This window comes from Perca flavescens, chromosome 8 (genome assembly GCF_004354835.1).
Source record: "Perca flavescens isolate YP-PL-M2 chromosome 8, PFLA_1.0, whole genome shotgun sequence".
Taxonomy (NCBI): Eukaryota; Metazoa; Chordata; class Actinopteri; order Perciformes; family Percidae; genus Perca; species Perca flavescens.
In genome coordinates, this window is record NC_041338.1 from 20,768,882 (window position 1) to 20,788,425 (window position 19,544).

Consider the following 19,544-nt stretch of genomic DNA (forward strand, 5'->3'; position numbering starts at 1 on the left):
TAGTTGTTACTTGAACAACTTGGAGAACAGAATAATTGTTGGATATCTGCATGCCATTACAGTAAGGTATGGTAAAAGGTCTCCCATATTACTGTATTACCCTCTGAGCTCTAAGGTATTTTTGACAATTTTAATGTCACAATACAGAGCACAATACAAAACGTTTTAATTGTCTATCGTGAGTCTGACAATAGTATAGGAGTGCAATGCTGCATCGGTGCAATACTCTTTTAGTCGGTAAATTGCATTGATGTGGTTATACAGTGAGTCTCAAGATTTTTATTGTTACAGAATGGGAAAGTACATCCTTTTATTAATCACAATGGCTTGGGACAAGATGGTCAGCAGTTTGATCCCCAAACTGGCAAAATAATGTTGTTGGGGAAAATAAAATAGCATTGGGTGTCCCTCCCTCATTACAGCTGCTGAGGTGCTAAAATGTGAATTCATTTGTTACAGATATTTCAAACAAAAGCACAAACTCCAGCAAACTCCAGTTACATCGCTGAGTCAAACAGCAAATAAAAACTCACATGATGCACGATTAGGTATAACTTGTGAATACAATTCTGTATTTTTATATTATATAAAATTTCCCATCCTCAACTGATATAATAATGAAATAATTGCAACAATAATATTAATGATTAGAGAATACAGATCATGTAAAGTAGAAGGCATTTAACCAGTAGGCAAAAAATATCTTTCACTCAACATTACATAAAATCAAGACTTCCTACATTGGCTCTGTGATTTTGTCAGTAACTGCTGCAGTAGCTCGTTTCTACAGAGTAAATTGGCTGATCTTTCCTTCTGTAACCAGGTAGTCCAGTGCTGAGGACACGTTAGAAGTTCTCATAGTGATGTAGAAAATGAGCCTGATCCCTTTTGTTCATCTGCTGGCAAGCTTTCTCTACGTTCTTGGTCAGTCCAGGTGGTCCGCAGCTGAATACACCGATTTTACCCACCTACAGAAAATAATAAATTGATAAGTAGGACAGTGTATTGGGCAATGTTTCAGACAAACACGAGTTAGATGAAGATAGATGAACGACTGACCTCGGGGTGAACTTCCTGCAGTGAGCTGAAAAAGGAAACCAGGGGCGGCCGGCCGAAGTGAGTGACGGACCGCAGGCCAGTGAAAAGACTGCGGCTCCACACCTTCTGAAAGTGGCGCTCACACACATACTGTCCACACATCAAAGACAAGGCTGAGCGGTCATTATTGGATTTCATTATTATTAAATATTAAAGGAACTGTTTAGGGAAATACGCTATTGGCCTTCTTCCCGAGAGTTAAATGAGAAGATCAATGACACTCTGTATGCTAAATATGAAACTACATCCAGCAGTCGCTTAGCTTAGCATAAAGACTAGACAATGTGGAAAAATAGCTAGCATGGTTTTGTCTAAAGGTGACAAAATCCTTCCTACCATCACCTGTAAAACTCAGTAATTAACATTTCATAGGAGGTTACGTACACAGATATTTCTTAGCTGGCCACAGTGACTATTTGAGTCCTTTTTTTTATTTATTTATTTTTTTAACAGATTAAACAAACAAGATATAACGTGAGCTGTGTGCTGGCTGTAGTTTCATATTTACTGTACAGACATGAGAGTGGTATCAATCTTCTCATCTAACTCCCAGCATGAAATATGTCTCAAAATGTTAAACTATTCCTGTAATATACAAGGCACGTATTTAGAAGTCAACATTAAAATGAATGTTTGTTAAATATTTAGTAGAATTTCAGTCCACTTTCTATTTCTACGCTTGGAAGTGGTGACTGCAGGTCTTACCAGCATGGTGGTGCGGAGGTCAAACTTTTCAGCCACTTGAGTGATGTAAGTGTGGACAGAGACCAGTTCCTGGGTGTCCATCTCCTCCACCTCTCTGATGATGTCTGACACCCACTCAAACTGACGCTGTGTACGTGTCACCCAGATGAAGTACACCTTCAAATAATCAGTAAATGTTAGAGAGAGAATAGAGAGAAAGAGATTGAGGGGGCTTCTTATACAAATAAATAATGCTTCAGGGAAGGATTCAAGACAAAATGTATGGTGGGCTGTTTGAATTTAAGCAGCACCTTTTTACATTGAATCTTGGCCTTGATGGAGGACTTGAACACCAGGTCTTTTAGGATGGACGTGAACGGGGTGACTCCAATTCCTCCTCCCACCAGAACAGACACCTCAAAGTCAGTCCACTCCTGATGGCCCTCACCAAACGGGCCATCCAAGTACAGCTTGATGAAATAAATTATGAATATCAGTGTCATAAAAGGACAAAGAATGGAGAAGCAGATTAAACTAATTACACACACAGAATAATGCTTAAACCTACCTTTGGATAGGCTCCGAGCTCAAGCAGGCTTTCTTCGGTGTAGAGGTCTCTGAGCTGGCTGGTCCAGGGCCCCACAGCTCGGATGTGCAGGCTCAAGGTTTCTTCGTGCGGGGCTGACGTCAGTGTAAATGGGTGGTACTCATCTGTGCCCAACATCAGGCATGCAATACGAACCCACTGGCCTGAACGGTACACAAAGCCCTGTGGTCGCTTGAATTCCAGATGTGTCACACCTACAGGTAGGACAGCCGAGGGAAGTGTGAACTTGAATGTGCACCGAAAAGTGCAAATTAGTTAGCAAAGACTAAAATAAGGAGAGGCAGAGAATAACAAGACATTTTAAAGAATTTCTAGAAGATGCTAAGTGTCACCTGAAGGCAGCAGCTCAGCTCTGACCACCGGGATCTCCAGCTTCTTCCTGCTCAAGCTGATCAGTTTGTCCAGCAGGAAGAGCAATGCAGGTGGAATTAAGTAGATGTAGAAACGGGGCTCTTGGAGCAGGGCAAAACTGCCATGAACAACTGTCTGTTGATAAAGCCAGCATCACACTATTCATAAAAACAGCCTCTCATAATGAAAGCCACATGACTACAGAGTACATTTGGGGTCTTTTTAGTCCAAAAAGTACTTACTAAAATGTACACGACAATGTAGAGGTAATGGGTGATCCAAAATCCTTGAAAGCTGATGCGACGGAAATAGTGTGAGGCAAAAACATACATAAATGCAAAAGTAAAAAGAAGCAAGACACCAGTCATTCCTAGGAAAAGGACCAAAAAGAGCAAAAAACAGAATTATTGCAGAACATAACAAGCAGTCTATGTACCACTGAAGGTCTAAAATCAGATTCCTATGATACCTGGGACAGTTTGAAAGAACCACCAGAACCACTTCAGAGGGAGCTCAGACCTAAAATGAAAACAGTGTAAATCAGCGAACATAACTCCGCAAAGTGTACAAATGTCTGCTAAAGTCAGGCAGAAATTTCTAACAATACCCGTTGTTGGATAAGACTTTGGGAAACAGACAAGACAGGATGCTGAGGTCGCTGATGGAGAAGATGTAGATGTTGACCACATGGCCCAAACTATGAACAACTACATTCAGAATAAAAAAAAGAGTGAGCTCACACTAGTAAAATGTAAACATGTAAAGATATCAGAACTTAACTTTCCATCATCTCTATCAGCTATCATCTCCTCCGGTCTACCAACCTGAAAGGAGGATGGCAGTCATCGCCATGAAGCGATGGAAATCGATGGCAGCGTCGAAGGGGATGTATCGGTTGAGGAATGTCTCTCGGCCCAGTGTGATGAGGTTGCGACACACAGTGAGGAGCATGTAGGGAAACAAGAAGGAGATGGCGGCGGCCGAGCCACGGGAGACAATGATACCCACCACTGAAGTCTCGGGGATACCGGTAGAATCGGCCTGCAAACCGTAGTCTGAAAACAATTATTAATCAGCTTAGAAAAGGCTCACGCTGACCAGAAAGGTATGATGCTGAAGGTAAAGAGGGAAGCTGAACAAGGAGAAGAACGATTTCTACTCACAGTAACATCTTTCAAGTGCCACACCAGCCGCAATGCCGTACACAACGATAAAACAGACGATATGACGCCGATAATTCTCAATGAAACGTTTGAAGTGCTGGATCTTCTTCTGGATTGGGTTCCTTATGTACTGCTCACGCTTGGGCTTCACATAGACATTTGGAGTGTTGACACTTGACCTGAAAATATTCAAATCCATTAGACTTGGATACAGTCGATGCTTGTTGTTCTGCCTATCATTTAGCTGTTTAGGTTTTGACCATATTCAGGTCACCCAAAACTACAGAGGAAGTAGGGTGTGACTTTTTTTTAAACTTTGTAATGTGAAGCCTTTGTAGTTGGAGAGACTCAAAAGCAGTTACTTTATATGTACAAGTTCATACATTTCTAAACATTTTGGTAAACTACAAGCTGCCATGGTTTTCCACACAACCACAGTTTCCTGAACACATAAATACTAGAAAAAAAACTCATGAAAAAGTAACTAAGATGTATTTTTTTTAAACCCATTTCAGTAACTGTACTGTGAGACAAAATAGATAGTACTAATATGTTTAACTTCTATATAGTAAGTCTGGTCCATTGTCAGACATCTTATCTGTCTTAGTATTTCTTATTCTTCCTTCAGAAAGTAATTTACAGGAGCAGAAAAATCAAACAAGACAATAAACCTTTTCCGTCTGCGTATCTCCGGTCCATCTGTCTTGATGTTGCTGCAAACAAAAAATTTATAATATTGTAAGCTGGGACACAATGGTCACTTGGGATGAAATGAGTAAGTGACAAAGCTAGTGGATCATTGTTCTTATCCATAGTGGCAAGGAACAGTTGTTTTATTTGTGATCTGGATGAGTGATTACAGCCTGTGTGTCCTGTTCTCTGACCTGTTTCCTGGACAGATGAAGGACACCCTCTGGTCTCGACTCAGCCACTTCTTGCCCTGTTTCTCCATCCCTGCACGCACAGCAGACACATTGATTTCCTCAGACAAGGTCAGAGAAAGGATTAGAAAAAAGGCTAATCTAAGACAAAACTTTCTCCAACCTTTGACATTGAGTTGGGCAAACTGCAGCTCTTTCTCGTGGTCCCGCAGGAGGAAATGGAAGTCCTCCCATGTGAGTTTCTCCTTGTCATCAAAACCTGCGGCCTGCATCATGGCCTTGATGCCGTCCTCCGCCTGGCTCTTTGACAAAGCACCGTTGGAGATTTCAATGAAAGACCTGCAGCACATCAAAAGGGCGAAGATGAACCATCAGACAGAAATAAAGACTAGGTGCAGTCATTAAAGAAAAAAATGGAAAAATCAATCAAACCTGAGCATCCTGGCAAATTCTTCTTTTGATAAGAAACCAGTTCCACCGATGTCGTTCATGGAGAACATCATTTTGGATTTTTCCTCAGGAGACCCTGGTTGAACACAAACCTCATCAATGACATAATGTAGGACTAGACTAATGCTGTTTACTGGTTAATGACATCAACTTTCTTTCAACATGCCATTCATGTAGTCTATTGCTTACTCCTTGCTATCTAAATCTACATAACATCAGTCTATAAAACCTGGAATGAAATGGACAAATATATGAGCATCTGTTTTGTTATATTAAATTAGTGCTGAAATTCCACCTCACTCAATCTGAACCAAAATCCTCCAACTGCAGCATTTTCAGATGTACATGTAATGCAGTGTTTAGGTGGCTTAGGCACACAAAACAGCTACAGCATTTTGGAGTCATGAATTTTACCTTTCATAAAGATAACCATCACATCAAGAAACTCTTGGAAGGAGAGGTAACCGTTTCCATCTTTATCAGCTAATGTGAACATGGAGTCTACAAATAAGGAGTCAGACTTGAGGCCCAGTGCATCAGCAAACTCAGACGCTGTCAGCTCGCACTGGAGAACCTCTTTGGCTTTCTTGTAGGAAACGCCACTCATGTCCCCAGCGTCACACTTCTCAATTTCCAAGACCTGTGCACCAGAGGGACAGTGAGGGACAGATTATATGTCACCATAGTGTCATTAGTAATATCACCGACGCTAACTGAGGTTACTATACTGTATGTCCATCACAGATGAGGTCACCATCAAAACCAACAATTAGTTCTTTTGGCTGGAGGTTGGACCTAATTCGACCTCAAACAAGGATTGACGACATTTTGTGGCTGAGCTTAAAGCTGCTGCAGCTGTAACAGAGCGGAGGCTGAGGTAAACATCCAGAGCCTGATGGTACCTTAGAAAAAGCATGTCGAATGAAAGTTTCCACAATCGGAGCCCTCTGCTCTTTGGTTAAAGCCTCCTTCAGCAGCTCCCTCTCTCTCATCTCCGTCACTCTAATCTCCTGCCCGATGTCTGTCACCTGCTTGACAAACGCTGCACGTTTGCTCTCATCATCAAAAAACAACACCTGGATGTGCAGACAGGAGAAGAAAAACAGGAGTGAAGTAAGATAAAAAGTGATTTAGATACATCTGCAGAATCATGCTTGCATCAACGATTGGATGAGTTGAAAAATATGAGTAGAAGAAACTTCACTGAGAAAAGTGAGCAAGCTGGATGTGCTTAAACTGCAAAAATACTTAAATGTGAACACAGAAATTGGTTGTTTATGCTTACACAAGATGCAGCAGCAGCAATATTTTTCAAAACCCCTTTTGTTCTACAACTTCAATCAGACTGCAGCTGCTTTTCCAGATCAAGAACCTGAAGTTGCAAACTAGAGTTGTTCCGATACCAGTATCGTAAATGCCTACGATAATGCATAAATTGCTAGTATCAGTATCTATGAGTATGCAAGTATATGCACTGATCCTAAACCATGTAATTTATCTCTGAAAAAGATCTACCTTAAAGTAGTTTATTTATGTTATTTTTCCATTATGACTGTCATAATAGATAACGAAAGAAGGTTATGCTGCAATCTCTGTAATCTCTGTATGTATTTGTGTTCATGTTTCACAAGTTCCGGTATCAGAATTGGTTTCGGAACATCTCTAGTGCAAACCACCCCCTGCTCACCAGGTCGTACTCTTTTATAACTTTAAGCAGCAGAGCTTTATGGTGCCGGTCGTTGGAGAGAAGGACGTCTAGGTAGTCCTGGTTGCCCAGATTGAGGCAGCGATGAGTGGACCCAGATCTGTCAAAGACCTGCAGCCTCCTCTTCTCATCGACCTCCACGCTGACAGGATGCAGGGGTTCTTTATGGCCCTGCCACTCGAAGGCTGCAGAGCAAAAGCAGAATGAGACCAGGTGCAAGAAAGGATTCTAGATGATGAAGAGGACAGGTGTAAAAAACAGAAACTACCAGATTGGTTTCACTGTCACCAGTGAATAACTGATTATTGGTCAATTTGTCTAGTGTTTATGAGTTGGGTTTTGAAGCTGACAGAATGTAAATCTAGGAAGGTCATTAACACTTTAATCCATATTATCAGCTCAGTTTTACAATTGTGTTGATACCTATGTGGCATACATAATTGCTTCTGCAGGCCGGAATTCTCACTGCAAAGAAGTGTATCCTCTTATTCTGGAAAAATAAAGAGGGACCAACACTGAAGACATGGCTCACGGAGATGATGGACACACTCCACCTTGAGAGGATCAGGTTCATCCTTAAGGACAAACTAAAAGACTTTGAGAACATTTGGCAACCTTTGGAATCTTATCTCACAGGACAAGCAGTTTCCTGATCGCAGTCCGGGGTGGGGCCTCTTGTTTTTTAGTTTTTAGTTTTTATTTAGTTATTTATTTATCTTTATTTCCCTTCCTTATCTTTGTTTGTATACTGTAAAAATGTAACTTGATTTTTGAGATTAAGCTTCAAAATAAAAATATTTGAAACAAAATCTGACTCATAGATATTATGTTTTTACTAACATTAGACATAATAGAAGTATTTTATTTTAGATTTTTTTAATCACACAGATTTCGTACCAGTGATTCCCACAGCTGACTCCTCTGTTCTGTCACCATCTTTTCTTCTTCTCTGGAACTTCCTGTATCTGTACTTGCGGAGATACGCCACCATACAGGCCACCAGAAAACTAACTGAAAGTAAAATTATCAACAAAACTGCTGATGAGTGAAATCAGTATTATTGCTGTGCCAAAAGAGATGGATTTGTGAGTGTGATACTGACCAACAGGAAAGAGGAACAGAACAATGATAAATATCCCAAAGCCAGCTTTGCTCCCATCAAAGTAATTAAGTTTGGTGGCATTGGTGCAGGGATGGAGCATTGATGCATTCAGCTGTGTAGGCTGAGGACAAGGGTCACCTAGGACAACAGAGAGACCATTTTTTTTCAATCCAAGCTTTAAATATTTTATCACTGATTCGAATGAAAGCCTTGTTTGTTTATGAATCAAAAATAAAATACACGTTTTTACCATCCTTCCAGAAGAACACATTATTTTGTATATCAGTGGCTTCTGCATTTGTGACTGCGATAAGGACATCATGAAAGGTCACGTTGCGGATCATTTGGATCTCCTCATGTGTGAACAAACTGGAAGACACCCCAAAGAACACAACTGTAGTAAGAGAATTGGCATCACTGTAATGGTAATTTACACTTTTGTTGTTTTATTAATGGTAAATTACAGGTTTGTTGTTCTATTGCTTAAACATTTCACAGTTTCTGCCTTCAGCACAAATGTTCCCAAGTAGAAGATGTGTTAGTGCTCCTTGACCTTGGAATTCCACATGTTGCTATTCCCTAATAGTCAGAACTGGTTCAGACCAGACTTTCCCTCCTGCCCTTTGCTTTCAGCCTTGTAGAAACTAGATAGGGATGATGCTCTCCCAAAACTCTTTGTTCATTCTCTCAGACTCTCCTGATGAACTGAACCTTCTTTGCACAAATAATAAATACTTAAAAGACTTTGTTGAGTGAAGCCTTATTTCAGATCTCACCCTATGTAATACAATTTCCACCACATCACACAATACTGTAAGATCAGATACTATTACAGCTGTTTTTATTTTGAAAAACCTTCAAAGAGGAGCTTACCCATTCTGTTTGTTCTCGAACCAAAAGCGGTCTCCGTTTCTGATGCGTTCAAACTGGTCCATGATTATGGTGGCGAAAACTTCACCCGGTCCATCAAGAGACTCCAGCAGGCCTCCAGGGAAGAGCTCCAGTTTTGAGATGTCTCCATTGTACAGTTCTGCAATATCGTGGAGCAACTGTTGGACACAAGAACACACAGGATTACTGTTAAACTCTTTTAAGCAGTTTGATCATTCTTTGTTGAAAGACTTTACCTGTGGGTTGTTGCTGTTGAGCTCAGGATGTATGTCTTCAAATGTCTTGACAGGAGGCAGATCCAGTGCTTTTCTGATCTCAGTGTAACTACGTAGGCCAAAGTCTCTTCCTCTTTGGACGGTCATGGCCACCAGATCTGTCCGGCTGAACCTCAGGGGTCCGTACATGAAGTCTGTCAGGGTGGAAATCAGATCAAAGCAGCGCATATTCGTTTATGACTTGAATATGTTTGATTAAATGATATGCTGAGTAATGTTATTGTAAATTTCTTTTTTATATTTATAATTGCTTGACTTTTGTGGTGCTTTTTGTGGTATTTTCTGCAACACAACACCAAGGCAAATTGCAAGGCCTTGCATGTGAAAACCAGTTCCAGTGACATGCAGTTAATAAGAGTGATTAAACACCTCTCAGGTCATCAACAACAATGTTGTCTTCTCTCTCTGCAATCTGGGAAGCCATGCCCATGAGGAGGTTGTCTACATCCTGGCTACTCTTCACACTGTCACTCTAGAAACAAAATGACAAAAGCATTAATATATAATACTGCTAATAATCAGCTGAGCAGGTGGCACCTTGTATGGCATCCTTGGCCGAGGCATGTGTATGAATGTGTGTGACTGGTGAATGGTTCCTCTACTATGTTAAAGCACTTTGAGTAGTTGTTAATGGGCTATATAAATACAGTCCATTTACAAAATGAAGCATGTAACTCTCTTTATCAAAGAGTAATATATTCAGTTTAAGACTTGATAGACTGTGCCCCACAAAAAACTATGCTTTCTACCACAGAAATACATAGTAAAGTAAAGTGATTTGTAATTTAAAAACTGGCACAACATTTCTACTAACGGCCCCATTTGTGCTCAGAGACACACATTGTTTTACTTTCCTGCATCCTGATTCAACAGTGAATTTACTGTCAAATCCTTCCATACACTCTTATGAAAATGTGTGAAAAGTAGGACCATGATATACCTGACGTTTCCAAAAGCTGTTACAAAGACGCATTGCTGGTGATAAGCTGCCGTCTATATTGACAATTTTCTGAAAATGGCAGGTTCTGTTTCTATAGGAAAAAGGAGAGCAGATGTGGAGGGTTTTATTTCTAATAGTTAGTTCATACTGTATTTTAGATGGTGTCTGGCACTGTTCACAGCTGAATATTGATATTACACTCAACTTAACTAACTTACTTTGATTTTCCAGTGCCAGGAGAAAAAAGAATAATACCTCATGTAAACACCAGGTGGGGCCATAGTGATGCCAAATCCTATGGCAGCAGCCTGGAACTCAGGAGAGATCCCTGGATCAACAAACTTCTGGTAACCTGCATACAGATAAATCATCATCACATAATCCAAACAATAGAAGAACAACAAAATAACCTACAAGCTGAATTAGAAACAACCCTTATGCATGCAAACAATCTATACTATCATCCGAATAGCCAATGTGAGGTAACAAAAAAGCAATATAGATATGACATGAAGAGTTATTAAGGTGATGGGCTCATCTGACCATTGTATGTTAACTTTCTTCAACTGTGGGTGCTTATTCAGCAGAAGAAGGAGACTCAGTGTGATGCTTTGCTGACAGAGCACATATTTGTCAAACACCGACAACGATAGCTCACCTCACCACGGCTTGTGGTCACCAGTGCATTACCTGTTCCCCTCCACTTGTACGCACACGCACTCTGGCTGAGTCTTACCTGGGTAAGGAGGAAGCTTTTTGTCTCCAAGATATCCAGGCAGCCATTCATAGAGAGCAATATTCTATGTGGAAAATAGGAGGGATAAAAGTTATTGCAGCTTTAGTGAATCCACACTAAATCTCAACATGATTGTATGTTTGATGGTAATATATATATATGATTTTGCCCCTTTTTTGATGGTTTCTTTATATAAAAAAAATATTTTTTAGAATTGTAGCTTGTTATTTGGGATTTAACCAAACATATAGTTTGATTGTAGTTTATTGCTTGTGTTTTCAGTAGAAGAAGAAAAAGTAACATGTGTGGGGTGTTGTTAGGAAAGTTTTTGCAGAGGACAGACTCAACTAATCAAACAAGTGAGCGATGATGCATTCACCCTTAAACTAAAACCATCAATTTCATCCATAAAATCACGACCACCTGGCGTTGATGCAACTTCGCTCTCTTCAGAGTGCATATTAAATCAGCACCTGAGGAGCGAGAGGATTACATGAAGACTTTTCCTTCTACCTGGAATGTGGCCACAACGGTCTTCCTGGCGTTTTGAAACAGCTCTTCGTCTGACCACTCTGGGTGTTCCTCATGCAGTTTGGAGGCTACATAATTGTGGTAGCGAAACCAGATAATCCCCTCTGCTGCTGTGAAAATGTTCTCATTCCCCCAGGCATTTCCCAACTCTGGACACAGAAGATGGCACAAATTATAGGGAATTCTGCTCTCCCTACATATGAATCAACATCACCCAATAAACAGAGAATAGGCTGTAACGTGTTTTTATACAGAATGCTAAAACTTTTTGCCATAGTGTCACACTCCCATTGCAGCGACTGATGAACATCTCTAACCACTAATGGAATAATAAGTTGGCTGTTTGTTTTTAAGGATTTGACAATAGTGCGGTAACAACAGGAGAAGATCCTGCACCTCCACCCCAGATAATAACTACACACCTTTAACAACACAAGCAACAAACACTGGTTTCATGACACCTGAACGGCATCCTCTATGCTATAGAAAGAGGGATTTACTTTGGTCAGTGTGACAAGCCATTTACACAATAATTAAAGAGTCATAACACACGTCAGGGAGGGCCTCTATTGACTAAGCCTCACAGGGTGCAACCTGTGCTGACCTGTATGTGAAATAATAATATGCTTGTTTTCAGCTGCTTGCAGTGTCGATTGGGTGGGCATTACCACATACAATGTATTAGACAGTTCAGATTTCAGATTGTTTAAAAGTGTTGTTCATCCAAACAGACACTAAAACACATGTAATCTCATTTTGAATGAAATGCATAGTTCAGTGTGATTTGCTGAGATTTGGAGATATATTATGTGCAATTTCAACTAGTTTGTGAGCATAATAATGACCTTCATTCACTAAAAAGAACTGTTTTAAGGAGAAGAGAATTATCAGAGGCAGAGCTGTGGATTATTGTGAAGTTGGAAAGAGACGTTGCAGATGAGTTTGGTGGTTTTAAAGGCCATAAATGTCTTTTGGGCTGAGCTCCATCCAACCCACAACACATTGGGCCCTATCTTGCACTCAGCGCAATTGACTTTGTACACCGACGCATGTATCATTCCTATTTTGCACCCGACGAACAGCGGACTTTTCCCTCCACAGACGCACGTCGGTAAAATAGGGAATGTATTTGCGCTCCAGGGGGCGGTTCAGCGAAAAGAGGAGGCGTGTTCCGGCGCATATGTTACTTGGTGCTATTTTGCAGTTTCAGAAAACAATTCCGCCACTGACCCGGAAAAACCTGGTCTAAAGTCAGTGGCGCTAGTCTAAAGTCAGTAGCGCATTATTCAGATGCTACTTTAGGGGCGCATGCTTGGCCATAATGTCGCGTGTGCACAACGCGCAAACACTTCTCTCATCTAAACGGACGCAGCAGTTAACCATTTTTGCAAACCATACATAATTACAAAGGAAAATATTACTGCTCTTAAAGGAACACGCCGACTTATTGGGAATTTAGCTTATTCACCGTAACCCCCAGAGTAAGACAAGTCAATACATACCCTTCTCATCTCCGTGTGTGCTGTAACGCTGTCTGACAGTTCCAGCATTAGCTTAGCCCAGCACAGATCCTGCAGGTAACTGGTTCCAACTAGCCTACTGCTCCGAATTGTGACAAAAGTGACAAAATAACGCCAACATGTTCCTATTTACATGTTGTGATTTGTAGAGTCACAGCGTGTACAAAAAACAACGTAACATGAGACACAGCCATCTTCTAACAGTAAACAAACTGGGAACTATATTCCCAGACAGGCTTGCTGCGAGCATATCACTCCGCCCAAGTACTATATTCTTCCGCCTGAGAATATAGTTCCTGGTTTGTTTACAGTTAGAAGACGGCTGTGTCTCATGTTACTTTGTTTTTTGTACCCGCTGTGACTCTATAAATCACAACATGTAAATAGGAACATGTTGGCGTTATTTTGTCACTTATTCGGAGCAGTAGGATTACTGGAACCATTCACCTGCATGTTCTGTGCTGGACTGATGCCACTGGAGCCGTCAGACAGCATTACAGCATGCATGGAGATGAGAAGGGTATGTATCGACTTGTCTAACTCTGGGGGTTACGGTGAATAAGCTAAATTCCCAATAAGTCGGCGTGTTCCTTTAAAGGGAATGTGAGATGACGCTCTGATTGGTTTATTGCACGTTATGCCCAAACCACACCTAGCTACTTCAGACCAACCCATTTTAGATTTGCGTCGGGCGCAAGAGTCATTTTTCCCGCCGGTATAATAGCAACACCGAGATCCGCCCACAAAGCTACTCACTTGCGTTTCAGATCGTTAAAATAAGGCCCACTAAGTCACACTAAACTATATGGTTGAACTGCACTCCAGGTACAGAGGAAATTATGTTAATTATGTCAATCAATGATATACAGTAGAAGTCAATTTAGTGCACTATAGTAAAAGTATGGGGTTCCGTTAATGCCAAAATTAAGTCGACATGCTAACTGTCTGTCTGTGTCTTCGTCCATGTCTATGTGTCTGCTTACTGTCTATGTCTGTCTGTCTGTCTATGTCGATTGCTCACATGACTCAACTTTTGTCTGTGTCAACTCACCTTACTCCTGTCATCTGTTGCCCTGCTTGTCATTTGACTGTCGTCTTGCTGTGTCAATGCTGGCAGTGTCATGACTATGTGCTGTTTCACTCTGTTCGGTTGCTTTGCAGAGTGAAACAACACAAAGCAACGACAGAGTGAAACGACACATAGCAACGACACAACAGAGTGAAACAACACAAAGCAAGAGAGTGAAGAGGACACATAGCAACGACAGAGAGAAACAACACAAAGCAACGATGAACAACACAGTCATGACACTGCCAGCATAGACACAGCAAGACGACAGTCAAATGACAAGGAGGGCAACAGACAACAGGAGTAAGTTGAGTTGACAAAAACAAAAGTTGAGTCGTGAGCAATCGACGTAGACAGACAGACATAGACATAGGTAGCATGTTGACTTAATTTTGGCACCAATGGAACCCCATATTAAAGCTCCCCTGTCGTATTTATAAAAGGCCCCTGATGATATAAACCCCACTGTCTGGTACTCAGTGGACAATAAAATGAATAATTTGCAAACAGTATTTGGTGCAGGTCGGATGTGAATGAATCTGTAAGTAACAATGTCTCACCATAAAGGCCATGGGGTCCATGATCTCCTGTAGAGGGGTCAGCGGCACTCCACATGAGACTGTGTCCTGTGGCCTTATTTGGCATGTTCCACTCAGAGCCTGAAGTCAAGAGCCCTCCAGAGAAGCTTCTCAGGGAGTCAGACCAGGACGTGGAGGGGCCGTAGATGGAGCTGCCATCAATCCATGCTGTCACCAAGTTAACCTGCATGTGATGCATTTGTTTTTTTCTCAAATTATTGCACTTGAGGAAAAGGGAAATGTAGGGTAACATAATGTAAAGTGTCCACCAGAATTGTGACAGTACTTGACCTACTCTTCACATTTACTGATTGTCTCTGGAGGCATGTTGGTGATTACATTAACAAGCATGCTATTTCATATTGATACCTGTGTGCGAGGGTGACTGGGACTCTGGCCAGACTCTTTGTCCCATGGTCCTCTCTGGAAGGGCAGCAGGACTTTTCCAGTGCCAGTGGGGTCAAAGACAGGGTCACCTTTTGGGACTGGGATGTTTATGAACTCAGGTGGACACCCAGGAGTTCTTGAGTCGAAAATTTCAAAAGAAACATGATAACCTGAGAAGTAAAAATAATAAAGCCATTACTACAAAAAACATTTACCTGGATGCTGAATGCTTGTTTTTGGGGGTTCACAGACAAGACATTTCAGATTCTGAACATCTCATTGGTTTAGTATCCGCCAATATAAGCTTTGATTTGTTATATACATTTCTAACATCTTAAAGTTGGATACTTAATTCAACTTTTACATGAGCAACAGTAAAAGTATTAACTTAAAACCTCACACCTGGTTGTTGGTTGCTGCACCTGCATTTCGGTAAGATGTGGGTGGAAAATATCAGTGCGCAATATTGGTGCAGCCTCACAACAAAAGTTCATTTTGGGTCAGTTTGTTTATCAATTTTGGTCTCTGGCCTACTTTCCAATGCTACAAAACGCACGATATTTACCAAAGAACAGAGAGAGCACGGTCTGGTTGCGTGTTGAGGGCAGACCGGACGGCCCCCCGGCCAGCAGGCGGCTCAGTCTGCGGGGGTTTGGCAGCAGCGGCTCCTGGACAGGTTGGTAGACTCCGTCCCGGTAATGCGCGGGCACGAGGCGCATAAGGTGAGAACCTGCGCGAGCACAAACACAGTGAAGTGCCCAGGTGTGTTGGCAGTCTGTGAGCTACTGCTGCTGCATACTTTGGCAACTTTGTACTGTAGCTTACCGACAGCTCCGCGTCTGGGATATCCCAAACTGTTGTACCAGCCGTCAAAGCGACGAACCTCCCAGGTTATTTCACAGCGTGAATCTGTTCAAGACATGTCAAGTTTAAACATCTTTTTCTAGGTTAACTGAGTTGCGTTAAGAGACTCTGAAAATGAATTACAACTCTACTTACGTTCACTGACGATGAGCACCAAGCCAACCGCTGCGCAAATACTCCAAACCCACTTACGCAAATCCATTGATGCGAGAGATGCTCCTCAGCTCAGTCTGCAGCCAAGAAGAATGAAGGACTCCTGAAAAGTGAAGAAGGTAACTGACATTCACTGTCATATTTCTGTTATATTTCCATGTAATATACTTTGTTGGTTTAGCACTGATTAGAAAGACAAACTAGGAATTCTACAGCTGACACCTTTTTGTCTGCTTGAATGAACACAAAACTTCAACACTGTTCCTTTTGGTCATGTCTGTAAACTGCAGACATCCAAAGGTCCTGTTTCCTGTAGCACTTCGTGTTCGATAGGAGAAGATAAAATAGTTGAGTCTTACCCACTGTAGAGGCTGAAATGTAGTGCAGAATAGTGCAGGAGAACAGGTGCAGGTGAGGAATGGTGCAATACTAAAGCCAACATGTGTTGCACAGCTTATCACAAACTGCATGTGACCTGTGTTGCCCAAATGGGTATGGTCCTTACCTCTTAATCACACCTCTTTTCCATAGCGTTCCAGTCAGTGCATCCTCCTCCTCAGTAACACAAAGGGGACCGGCACTATAAAAGAAGTGTATGTTCCCTCAACATTCACACTTCACTCTCTTCTTCTTCTTCTTCTTCTTTGGTCCTCTTCTTTCAACTTTTGGGTAAGAAAAATCTTTTGGATTTTCTTTGTTTCCTTGATTGATTTTATTTGAAACTTTTCTTGTCATTTAGGTTCAAATAAATGTATTAAAATCAAAAGCACCTATTTGCATTACACTGACTGACGTGGTCACGTGGATGTATAGAATTGCATGCCTTTGTGCATTATACAGATGCATTAATTTCTTTGCCGAAAGCCAGAGAACGTTAAATGATATTACATGAGTCAGACATGGTTGTGCTTAATCATTTGCCATGTTACACAGCAGGAATATTGTCCCATCTCCTATCTGTAAGGAACAACCTTATCTCTGCATCTGGAGGAAACTGAGAACCCCACCACTAACACTGTCTTCTCTGTTACACTGTCTAGGTTCAGCTAAGGAGCTAAGATGACTTTCTACGATGACATTTACCCATTCTACCCTTTACAAAGGACCTCCTTCATCTTCAGTGGCTGCTTGCTCACCATTATTCTGGTCTTCCTTGTGCTAGCAGTCAGTCTTCTTCTCATTCTGCCAGGGATACGAGGGAAGTCGGTGAGTTCAAAGCATCAGATAAGCTATTACTCACTGCAAAAATACTCATGTCTCCTTCTGTCACTTTTTTTATTTAATGCGCCTGAAATAATTTTGATCCTGCTCTTTCACTTCCTGTCAGAGGCTGTTCTGGATGATTAGAATAATTATCAGCTTGTTCATAGGCGTGGTCATAGTGGGTGAGTTTTTAATTCTCATCATTGTCATTTAATAAATCAAAGATTTTCCTTTTTCTGCAAACATCACTCACCTTTGTGTCCTTTCTCCGCAGCGCTCAACTTCACCAATGACTGGGCTGAGGCCAGAATTACCACTAATGCCACATACAAGTCTTTCAGCAACGCAGTGGTTAACGCTGACATCGGCTTGCATGTTGGACTGTACGGCATTAATGTGACACTAAAGGGTGAGTCACTGTTGCTGTTCTTATGTGCAGATATGTATATGATACACTCGTACACTGGCAGCTTTAATGTTTTGAACAACTTAGATCTTTGATTAAGATATTTGCTCAATAGTCTGATGAGATATTTCCGCAAGTTCTGTCATAAAAACTTAAAACTACAACACCATTTTGTGGGATATTTAAGGTGTCATCAATGTGCCCCTGTTTTCTCTCTCAGGGAATCCTGTTGTACAGTTCAATGAGACCATTGACTACAACGAGATGTTCAACTTGCATGACACTATTGAAGAAGAGTATGAGGAAGCTCTGGAGAAAGGTTTACCCAACCCCATCCTGTACATCGCTGAGAAATTCACCCGGAGCAGCCCATGTGGACTCATCTTTCAGTACAGATACTCTGGACGATACGCCTCTGCAACCCTCTGGTAACAGAAATTGTATTAATATACTATCAGTTCCAGCAGATGGTTGTTAAAAGTAGCTGAAATTAAAATGGCTGCACACTTTCACAGGACGGCGTTTTGCTGCTGGATGCTCACCAATATCCTCTTCTCCATGCCAGTCATTCTGTACGCCGGGTACATGATGATGGCCACCGCTGCCTTCATCTTCTTCTCCATGGCCTCCTTCTCCACCATCATGAATGTGCCACAGTGCGTTTTCTCCATAGGGACCGACTCCTTTGAAACAGAGTACAGCCATTCATTCTGGCTGGCTCTAGCTACAGGTAAAGATAAGAATCTGCACATTCATTTCATATGGTTACTCATGCTTACTAATATACAGTACAGAGCCAGCTGAAGGGTGTTGATTTCTACTAATTGAAATGATTTCCAGGTGTGTTGTGCACCCTCATTGGGATTCTGGTGGTGATGTTGAACTTTCTTATACCAGAGAAGATGAAAGAGGCTTTCAGTGTTGGCGTCGACAGTTATGAAGATGAGGATGTTTCTTATGGGCAGGGCTACCTGAATTCAGTTTTTCTTGATGGCGTGACAATTTTACCATTGACATCAAAAGGCACAGCGGTAAGTTGGCAACACTCAGAGGGTAATATTACTTTGTCATTTTTTTACAAGCAGTGCTTTATTCATTGTTCTTTTATGAACTTGTTGGAAAACTTTGACATTGATATACATTTATTGTTGCAAAATACATATTCAGTTGTGTGACCATTGCAGTATTAATAAAGGATGCAAGATTAAAATAAAATAAATCACTGCTATTATAGCCACTACAGCATATACGTCCTGAATCCTGAGTGCTGCACTTTCATGTCCATAAAACATTAAGGAAGTTATTTCCACCTTTGCTGCTAATTGACTAATATGATTTTGTTTCTGTGTCTTAGGAACATATATGAAGCCATCCTGGTTTCCCTCAGGGACCTTTTAAAAGCCAATACTTGAAGATATTTTTGCTGAATGTGTTACAGATGGAGTGTCTAATTTCACACCTGTTTCATTATCTATGCGAGCCTGATAAGTGTTATGTGTTATTAACAATTTAACTGTACATAGTTGTATTTGTAAAGTTCTTTCCATGTTGCATTAGTTGTAAGTACAATATATAAAGTTGTATGGGATCCATACACTGTGTTTATACACGGATCAATAAGGATTATAGGTCTCTCATTGTTCAACTCTTTTTGTTGTTTTTGCTTTTTTCAATGCCAAATGAGACAAAATAGTAATAGTGTGATATTGATTACTCTTGATAGCCTCTTTGGGATTTCTTGCAATACATGCACATGGCAACAAAGTGTGGATTAATGTGCGCATAGTTCCTGAGCAGCCTCGTCCTTTATTCACAGCTTCTGAGATTAAAATAAATGTGAAAACACGAAAGGGAAGAATGAATACTAAACTGCTTGGATAAGAACAATTGATTAATCTCTAATTCAGGCAAAGGTAATTTGCATCTTGTCTGTTTGTATGTACTTTTTTT

At 41.0% G+C, this 19,544-nt stretch overlaps 2 protein-coding genes across 4 annotated transcripts; one reads left to right on the forward strand and one right to left on the reverse strand.

Moving 5' to 3' along the window:
• Window positions 1–346: 346 nt before the first annotated feature.
• duox (dual oxidase) lies at window positions 347–16,034 on the reverse strand. Its single transcript, XM_028584532.1, has 33 exons — window positions 15,968–16,034; window positions 15,794–15,877; window positions 15,534–15,698; window positions 14,951–15,138; window positions 14,564–14,765; window positions 11,397–11,563; window positions 10,884–10,947; window positions 10,403–10,499; window positions 10,148–10,238; window positions 9,577–9,679; window positions 9,169–9,341; window positions 8,915–9,090; window positions 8,292–8,410; window positions 8,042–8,179; window positions 7,837–7,950; window positions 6,922–7,124; window positions 6,137–6,310; window positions 5,649–5,874; window positions 5,217–5,310; window positions 4,948–5,123; window positions 4,788–4,857; window positions 4,575–4,616; window positions 3,904–4,082; window positions 3,565–3,795; window positions 3,348–3,447; window positions 3,210–3,259; window positions 2,983–3,110; window positions 2,722–2,875; window positions 2,351–2,583; window positions 2,094–2,252; window positions 1,804–1,959; window positions 1,060–1,188; window positions 347–968 (listed from the first exon to the last, which is right to left on the reverse strand). Exons 1-33 carry the CDS (start codon window positions 16,032–16,034, stop codon window positions 846–848), a joined length of 4,575 nt encoding a protein of 1,524 aa, XP_028440333.1. The 3' UTR covers window positions 347–845.
• Window positions 15,430–19,444, forward strand: duox2 (dual oxidase 2). Of its 3 annotated transcripts, XM_028586518.1 has the most exons (9): window positions 15,430–16,104; window positions 16,517–16,654; window positions 17,026–17,191; window positions 17,313–17,370; window positions 17,463–17,597; window positions 17,815–18,022; window positions 18,110–18,324; window positions 18,435–18,625; window positions 18,949–19,444. In XM_028586518.1, the coding sequence occupies exons 3-9, from the start codon at window positions 17,045–17,047 to the stop codon at window positions 18,958–18,960; spliced, it is 966 nt and encodes a 321-aa protein (XP_028442319.1). In that variant the 5' UTR covers window positions 15,430–16,104; window positions 16,517–16,654; window positions 17,026–17,044; the 3' UTR covers window positions 18,961–19,444. The 3 variants fall into 3 exon arrangements, with proteins under 3 accessions (XP_028442319.1, XP_028442321.1, XP_028442320.1); XM_028586520.1 differs by lacking the exon at window positions 16,517–16,654; XM_028586519.1 differs by lacking the exon at window positions 16,517–16,654 and having other exon boundaries at window positions 17,032–17,191.
• Window positions 19,445–19,544: the final 100 nt, after the last annotated feature.